The 9,355-nt window shown below is 45.6% G+C and overlaps 1 protein-coding gene across 1 annotated transcript; it reads left to right on the top strand.

The window, feature by feature from the left end:
* Window positions 1-567: 567 nt before the first annotated feature.
* LOC141500893 (uncharacterized) lies at window positions 568-7,945 on the top strand. The gene is made up of 2 exons (XM_074204433.1): window positions 568-853; window positions 5,715-7,945. The coding sequence occupies exon 2, from the start codon at window positions 5,826-5,828 to the stop codon at window positions 7,212-7,214; it is 1,389 nt and encodes a 462-aa protein (XP_074060534.1). The 5' UTR covers window positions 568-853; window positions 5,715-5,825; the 3' UTR covers window positions 7,215-7,945.
* The last annotated feature ends 1,410 nt before the right edge of the window (window positions 7,946-9,355 follow it).

The raw sequence follows: 9,355 nt of genomic DNA, 5'->3' as shown, positions 1-9,355 counted from the left end.
ATACAGTAGGTACAAAAGTAACAGCAGTAAATTGCTATAGCAATCTACTATTTGATAGTAGTAGTTTGTAACGTGCTCTAATTTTTGTTTGTTCATAAATTTATTCCTTTTCCATATATCAGATAGATGATTATTTTTGTCTGTTAATTTATGTATGGAATCTCTCTATGTCTAAAGGTTGTACCTATTTTTGACCTTATTTTGGATTAGGGTGAGAAATGTGGAGATAGAAAGATAGATAGATAGATATAGTATTTTCCAGTTCCTCCAACAATCTTTGTCTTCTCAGTTCTTATTCCAGAAGCTAATGTCTTTGTGGCTGTCAAATAGTAGATTCCTGTAGTCATTTACTGTAGTTTCTTTTGAACCTATCCTAATCCGCTAATGCATTATGCTATTTCTTAACTAATATCAGACAGTTTTGATGACTGCTGTTGGGGGGTCGGCCCTGACCGCCTGAGTGGATAGGACCTCCCCAAGAGTGAGGTCAGGCCAATCCAAAGAAGACACGGCTCCTTAAGGGGAACAGTAGCTTCGCCTGGTTGGCCTGTGTCGCTTGCTCCAATCGGGTGGTAGGTTCCGCCCTCGGGGCGGATCGGGGTGGCAGCCCAGAACTAACTCCCTATATTAGCCAACACCCTGAGCTATTCGGGGGATCCCTCTGCACCTAATAAAACATATGCCTCCTGAAGACATGTCTGCCTGAGTCCCTCCTCGCTGATCCCCGGGGGAGGGAAAAACCAGGGACACCTGAAGCAGTGCCCACTGAGGAGCTCACTCGGGGGTCCGGGGAAGAAGACCCTGGACAGAACTGGCCCCCGAACAGGGACACCCGAAGACCCCGCCGAGTGAGGTAAGCCTGTTTAAGTAAAAACAGAAGAGGCAGACACCCTAGGTCCACGGGACACCTAGAGGGAGTAAACATGGGCAAAGGAATGTCTAAGCATTTACAGCCAGAGGATTCGGAGTATTAGCATGTCAAGTACATGCACTAGTAAAGACTCATGTCATAAGAGTCCGTATAAAAGAATGTAAGGATTGGGTGGAAAAAATATTGGTTGTCTCCCCTTGGGTCTCCCACACCAGCATTGACCCTCAGAAGTGGAGAGTGGTAGGAACTCAAATGTCCTCTTACAACACAGAAAAACCTGGCTTTCTAACGGACACATACTTTGTAATCTACTCCGTGGTGGCCGCGGCCCTTGACCCGCAGCCCCCACAAGGAGCCGTGTCCGGAGAAACACAAACAGGACCCTCGTTACTGGGGGAACCTGAATGGCCCCCGCCCCCTGATGAGGGGACTGACGATCCCAAGGAACCAGCCCCCAAGTACCCTTGGGAAGAACTGGCTGCCGCGAGTCGACCGCCTGACCCGGTACAAAGTGAAAGTAAGATTTTAGAAAAAAAGGGCAAACATACAGAATGGCAAGGGATCTGCGGACAGGGTGCAGATGGCTGGAGGCACGCGCTGATGACAGGAAAGGAAGGGTCTGGGGTGACCGTCCCCAGCCAGACACCCCGCCGGACTCGTTTACAGCAGGCCATTCATAAGGCTTTGGAGGATGGGGAGGAAGTAGAGGAAGAAGACCTAGACTATCTTACCTCCTCAGCAGCTGCTTACCCAGTATTTGTGCAAAGAGAAAACGGCCAACAGGTTAGAGTTCGCCGCCCAATACCGTACAAATTTATCAAAGATCTCAGAGAGGCAGTCCATAATTATGGGCCAGGATCTGCCTATGTAAAACGGCTCATAAGTTCTAACACTCAGACTGCCGCCTGGCTCCCCATGGATTGGGATGAAACTTTACAAGCGGTGTTGGAGTCATCACATTACACCGCCTGGGCTGCCTACTGGCGCAGAGAGGCCAGGCTACAGGCTGAGATCATAGACCCAAATAATTCTGATTTAGTCACTAATCAACTCACTGGATGTGGCCAATTTAACACGGTGGAGGCTCAATTACAACTTTCAGAACCCATTGTTAGGGCAGTACAGATAGCAGGACTGAATGCCCTGAACAAATTGGCTCGAGCAGCTGCCACTCCCCTGCAACAGCTGAAACAAAGGACTAGGGAGTCTGCTGTAGATTTTATCAGCAGAGTGCAGACCACTGTGGAAGGGAAATTCGGGACAGGAAATGCAGCACAGCCGTTAATCATCCAGTTGATAAAGGGAGGGCTAACTCTTTCAAAAGGCTTGCTAGCTACTCTGCCTGCTGACCCCTCCTTAGAGGAGATAATTGATAAGGCCCTAGACGAGGAACCCCCCCCCCCCCCCCCGGATCCTCTCCAAACCTCTATTAACCTCCTTGCTAATGCTTTACAAACCACAAGCTTAGTGCCTAGATCAAAGGGTAAAGGAAACTGTTTCCGTTGTGGGAAGGCCGGTCACTTTCAAGCTGAGTGCCGCAACTCCCAGAAGAGCGCAATGAAATGCTTTGTCTGTGGTAAACCTGGTCATATAGCAAAGCATTGTAGACAGAAAAATAAGAACCAGAAGTATAGCAATGATGGGCCGCAGGGAAACGGGAAGAGGGGTCGAGAAGCCGAGGGCCCGACCCCAGGGCTGATCTATTAAATCCCTCGGTTACTATTCCCCTCTCAGAGAGCACAGAATTGAGCCCATGGACTACGACTACTGTTAAAGCCTCCCCTAGGGACTTCCACCTTTAGTGATTGGAACTGTTCTCGCTCCTCAGGTCATTGTCCACACACAGCTCCTAAGCCCAGGCCAGACTTCTATAACTGTTACAAATCCCCACCATTACCCAATAGAACTAAAAGGCGGTGAGCCTGTTGCTCTTGCCATTTCCCTCCCGTGGATAGATAAGGATTGGAGAGAACGTACCCATGAGGACACATTTGTGGCCTGGACACAGACTATATCAGCCCACCGTCCCACTTTACCACTTATAGTGGAGGAAAGAGAGATTGTAGGTTTAATTGATACAGGTGCTGATGTCTCGGTCATATCCACAAAAGATTGGCAGCCCTGTTGGGAACTTTCAAAAACTCCCCAAGACATCACGGGAGTTTCAGGAGGAACTTTGGCGAAAAAGTCCCTAAGATTTCTAAAATGGAGAAGTGATGATGTGGCAGGGATTTTCTGCCCTTTGGTACTTCCTATTCCTATGTCCCTATGGGGGAGGGATGTTTTGCAAACTTTGGGCTTGTCTCTAACTACAGACACAGCTTTAAACCACTAGGGGTCACTGGAGGGCCGCAACCCATACCGCTGACGTGGCGATCCGACAAACCAGTTTGGGTAGATCAGTGGCCCCTCACCAAAGAGAAATTACAGGCCCTTGCTAACATAGTACAAGGACTTTTATCGGCTGGACAAGTAGAGCCATCCACCAGCCCATGGAATTCCCCAGTTTTTGTAATCAAAAAGAAAAGTGGGAAGTGGAGAATGTTAGTAGATCTAAGAAAGGTTAATGCCACCTTACAACCTATGGGTAGCACCCAGCCTGGGTTGCCTTCTCCAGTTGCCATTCCAAAGACTTGGCCCATAACTGTTATAGATATAAAGGATTGTTTTTATAGTATACCCCTTAACCCTGTAGATAGGCAACGCTTCACCTTTAGTGTACCTGCTGTAAATTATCAAGAACCTGCTCAGGGTTTTCAGTTTAAAGTCCTTCCCCAAGGCATGGCAAACAGTCCCACTCTATGTCAGGTTTATGTTGCACAGATTTTGATGCCCATTAGGCGAGAACACTCGGGAGCCATTATTATTCATTACATGGATGACATATTAATTTCTGCATCCCACCGGACTGTTGTCTCGCTTATTTTACAAAAGATTACCTCAGCCCTAGCAGCATATGGGTTACAAGTTGCCCCTGAAAAGATACAAACAGAACCTCCCTACACATATTTAGGACATCAGGTATACAAGGATTTAGTGAAGAAATATCCTAAGATTGATACAGCTCAAGTTTCTACATTAAATGACTTTCAGAAATTAATTGGTTCAATCCAATGGCTAAGGAATGTAGTTCCTATTTCCAATGATATGATGTATCCATTGTATGATATTTTAAAAGGCTCATCTGATTTGAACTCGCCCCGTACATGGACCCCTGCCGCCATGGAAGCTGTTACTCAGATACAGGACTTGGCATCCACATCAACTGTTGCCCGATTAGATCCAGCCGCTCCGGTTTATGTAACTCTGGTGTGTCATCCTTCATTGGGTAAGGCCGGAGTAGTGTTCCAAGTTACAGGTCCTTTACAATGGGTACATTCATCTAAATCCATTAAGTCTATACCCTCCAAGTTTGAAGTGGATGCACAACTCCTTTTGAAAGCAGCGGAAGCTGCAATCACTATTTTTGGTACCATTCCTATGTTACTGCTCCAGGAGGATCCTGCAATACTTACTCATCTAGCACAGAATTCAGAGGAGTGGGCCATGTTATTGTCTATTTATCCCACTTCTCAGGGTCATCCACCTCCCTCATTACGAGGATGGTTGCAACTCCCTTTGAAGTATCCCTCCAACCCTGTAGTTCCTCAGCCAGTACAGGGAGTCAATGTTTTTATGGATGCTACCAAACACCATAGAGCATCTATTTATATTCCAGACAGGAAGATATTGAAGGTGTTACAAACCCCATATACCTCAGCTCAAAAGAATGAATTGCAGGCCATTGTGATAGCCTTAGAACTGTGTGCTTATGAGCCCTTTAACCTAATTACTGATAGCTATTACTGCTTTGTCTTATTGCAACAGCTAGCTCTAGCAGATCTTTCTTTGTCCAACTCTGCAGTCATAGATCTTTTACACCAAGCACAACGGTCTCTCCTACACCGCTCTGACCCCCTCTATGTCTTACATGTCAGATCTCATGTGTCCACTTCTGGCCCAATCTACTCAGGGAATGCCATAGCTGACTCGGCTCTCCTTGACCCTGATATCAAAAGTGAGATAGTCATGTATGCAGATCCTTCTATTGTTCATGACGCATTTCATCTCCCGGCAAAAACACTTGCACGGCTTTATGGTCTTCCTAAGGAAGAGGCACGTCGCATTGTCCGACAATGCAGGCATTGTGTCCCTTTCCGCCCTGCCCCGCTTGTACATGCCACCAACCCCCGGGGCCTGGCCCTTAATGACATTTGGCAGATGGATGTTACCCACTTTCAGGCCAGCCTGATTCATGTCACTGTGGACACTTTTTCTAACTTTATTATGGCCACTCTGCAGCCTGGTGAGGCTGTACGCCATGTGATTGCTCATTGTCTTCACTGCTTTGCCACCCACGGGATACCCTGGTTGTTAAAAACCGACAACGGCCCGGCCTATACCTCCTCTGCTTTTGCTCGCTTCTGCCACCAATTCGGTGTCACTCATGTTACCGGTATCCCTTACAACCCCACCGGTCAAGCCATCGTGGAGCGTGCAAATCAGTCCTTGAAGCGCACTCTCATTAAACAAAAAGGGGGAGTGCGTGGTAGACTCACTGCAGCTCAGGTAGCAACTGCGGTCTTCACCAGGAATTACTTGATCGGTGATGATCAGGGCATTACCCCTGCTATGAAACAAATACTACCTCCACAAACTCCACTAACACAAGAAACACACACACAGACAAAAAACCTAACAAAAAATAAACCCACGACAGTATGGTGGAGAGATGAGGAAGGACAGTGGCATGGTCCCGCCCGGGTGATGGTATGGGGAAAGGGATTCTTGTGTCTCCACACAGGTGAAGGGACACGCTGGGTGCCCATCAGGTAGACCAGGACCTGTACAGAAGACAAAGAAAAACCGCCAGAGAAACAGGAAGAAGCGCCTCAACAGGACGCAGAGAGCAAAGATGGCAAACAAATGGCTAAGTATGCTAGGACTATTAAGCAGCCTACAACCCACTGACTCCCGAACCGTTCCCCTTCGTTGGAAAAATATCACTGAGGCCACTCATTTTACCTATTGGACAGTAATACCAGGGTTCCCTACGGTTGTTCCGGCCACATGGATAGGAGATCCAGTGGAATTACAGTTAGCAGGCTCTGCCTACCTAGTGTTAGGAGGACTTAAAGGAGCTCCTCCTGAAAGGAAACATGATCTGAAAGGCCCTGTGACTTTGACTTCCGTGCACCTTCCGATATGCCTTACTACAGGCCTTCACCCTCTCTGTGCCCAGGTAGCAAAGGGTACACTTAAGGAAACCCCACATGGGCCAGGAGCGAGCGAGAGGCCTGATCAGCATAGTCAGCTTGGCTGTGGTGATTTCTTGCATTTTTCAATGATTCAACATTACATGGGGGTTAGACTAGCTACGGGAAGGTCCCCAGATCAAGATATACCCCACTCCCTTCTACCACCATGCTCTCCTTCACTTAATATGTTTGAAGTGGTACAGGTATGCTCCACAGGGATTCCGGTACTCGGTCCTGACCTGAAAGGCACACAGGTGTACTTCACTGACGGGGGCCCAGGCCCCTATTTTGTTGCACCTGTACCGCATGTTGAAGTGGACAACAACACCCAAGTACAAAAGCATCTTTGGAAAGCTGCAGCCTCCTTCGGAGATGTGATCCATGCCACAGACAATACCGTACCTGTTGAAGCAAATACAACCATAAAAGACCTTTGGGCTGGACTGTTGTGGGACCGCTCTTATGTTTGCACTGAAGGGCGGTACTCCACCTATGCCTGCAACACCTTTGACACGCAGGCCAGAACTACTCGAGGTTCAGATATGTTCCTTGTCTGCACCAATACCACTTTCACTTGGGCAGATGGACGCTACAATCTTGCTTGTCAAAATGGGACTATGACTGACACCCTTAAATCTGCCTATATAAGGTCTAGCGAGACCCTGGTATTCCTATTGCAGATCCCCCCGGTAACCTTCCTTCCTGTGAGCACTTCTACGCCTTTTGCAGACTCTGATTTCCTCCGAGCCATATTAGATAGGGAAAAAAGAAGCGCTGAATTTCCAGTCTTAGACGTAATTGAATTAGTAGTATCAGTCTTAGAGCAGCTTGAAATCTCAGCATTAGCCAATCAAATGCATATCTTGGCAGAGGATCTGCAAAGATTCATGCAGGCCACTGCTCAGGCATGGTCTGTGCAACAGCAGATCAATAGAGAGGTGCAGATAGAATTGAGTGCCTTAACCTCTGCAGTGCAAGCCCTATCCACTTTGGTAAGAACACAGATGTTGTTAGAAGGACTGCCCTGCCATCATGTCCTCCGCTGACCGGCATGCATGACAGCCGCAGTCAAAAATGCTAGTGAACAACTTGACAGGGCTATACAAACCCTAAATGACCATACTAGCCTACCTACTTATCTAGATGAATTAGACAGAATAATTACCACCATTAGGAATATTACAGATCAGTACAAGAAAGCTATGGAGGATAATCACAGTCTATTCCCTGATTGGATAAATAAGATAGACCTTAATCATTGGATGCATTATTTGTTGATTCTTGGTGCCTGGTGTTTAATGGCCTTATTACTATGTTGCCTGTTTCCCCTTCTTTTTTCTCTGTTTATAAAATTGGGGCGTTGGGCCCTTGAACAACTCAAGGCAGATATACTCATGTTAAACAACACCCATGTTAAACAAAAAGGGGGAGTTGTTGGGGGGTCGGCCCTTACCGCCTGAGTGGATAGGACCTCCCCGAGAGTGAGGTCAGGCCAATCCAAAGAAGACACGGCTCCTTAAGGGGAACAGTGGCTTCGCCTGGTTGGCCTGTGTCGCTTGCTCCAATCGGGTGGTAGGTTCCGCCCTCGGGGCGGATCGGGGTGGCAGCCCAGAACTAACTCCCTATATTAGCCAACACCCTGAGCTATTCGGGGGATCCCTCTGCACCTAATAAAACATATGCCTCCTGAAGACGTGTCTGCCTGAGTCCCTCCTCGCTGATCCCCGGGGGAGGGAAAAACCAGGGACGCCTGAAGCAGTGCCCACTGAGGAGCTCACTCGGGGGTCCGGGGAAGAAGACCCCGGACAGACTGCTGCTGCAAAGTATACTTTTAGATTTGTTACAGCTAATACAATAGCAGTTTCTATCAATCATCATTTTTGCAAGGTTTTGAATTTTACAATTTTTCCCCTCCCTCCCTCCCCTATCCTATCGCCCCCCACAGAAAGCAATCTGACAGTCTTTACATTTTTTCCATGATATGTATATATCAAAATTCAATGTGTTGAGAGAAAAAGACATATCTTTAAGAAAGAAAATATTAGAGATGGCAAAATTATATTATACATAAGATAACTTTTTAAAAATTGAAGATAATAATTTTTGGTCTTCGTTTAAACTCCACAGTCATTTCTCTGGATATTGATGGTATTCTCCAACACAGATTCCCCCCAAAATTGTTCCTAATTATTGCACTGATGCAGTGAGCAAGTCCATCAAGCCTGATCATCACTCCATGTTGTTGTTAAGGTTTACAATGTTCTTCTGGTTCTCCTCATCACAATCAGCATCAATTCTTGCAAGCTTTTCCAAGCTTCTCCAAAATCCTATTCCTCTTGATTTCTAATAGAACAATAGTGTTCCAGCACTAACACATATACCAAATACTTGTTCATATACCACATTTTGTTCAGCCATTCCCCAAATGATGAACATCCACATTAATTTCAATTTTTTTCACTGTAAACAGAGGTGCTATGAATATTTTTGTACATGTGGGATTTTTAACCTTTATCATGATATCTTAAGGATAAAGACACAGTAGTGGTATTGTTGGATCAAAGGGCATGCACATTTTTATTGCCCTTTGGGCATAATTCCAAATTGTTCTCCAGAAAGCCTCGATCAGTTCACAGCTCCACCAACAATGTATTAATGTCCCAGATTTCCCACATCCCTTCCAACATTAATAATTATACTTTATGGTCATATTGAACAGTCTAAGAAGTGTGAGGTGGTACCTCAAGTATGCTTTAATTTGCATTTCCCTATTCAGTAATGATTGTAGCAATTTTTCATTTGACTATATATAGCATTGTTGTCCTTATCAGAAAATTGCCTTTGCGATCGTTTGACCATTTGTCAATTGGGAATGACTTGGGGTTTTTTTGTTTGTTTATTTTTCATAAATTTTGCTCAGTTCTCTTGATATATTTAGAAATGAGTCATTTTTCAGAATGGTTATTTGTAAAGCTTGCTTCCCAATTTATTGTATATCATTGGATCTTGGTTAGAATGGTTTTGTTTGTGCAAAAGCTTTTTTTTATTTAATGTAATCAGTTATCCACTTGCTTTTTATAATGTTCTACCTTGATCATAAATTGCTCTCCTTTCCATAGATCTGAAAGGTAAACTAGGTCTTGTCTTCCTAAATTGATTATAATATTGTTTTTTATGTCTAAATCCA

Source organism: Macrotis lagotis, chromosome X (genome assembly GCF_037893015.1).
Source record: "Macrotis lagotis isolate mMagLag1 chromosome X, bilby.v1.9.chrom.fasta, whole genome shotgun sequence".
Taxonomy (NCBI): domain Eukaryota; kingdom Metazoa; phylum Chordata; class Mammalia; order Peramelemorphia; family Peramelidae; genus Macrotis; species Macrotis lagotis.
Note: the sequence above shows the minus strand (reverse complement) of the source record. Positions and strands in the feature narration are given on the sequence as shown.

Bases quoted from the DNA above. Each gene is read 5' to 3' on its own strand.
- LOC141500893 (XM_074204433.1), top strand. From the start codon at position 5,826: ATGGCAAACAAATGGCTAAGTATGCTAGGACTATTAAGCAGCCTACAA.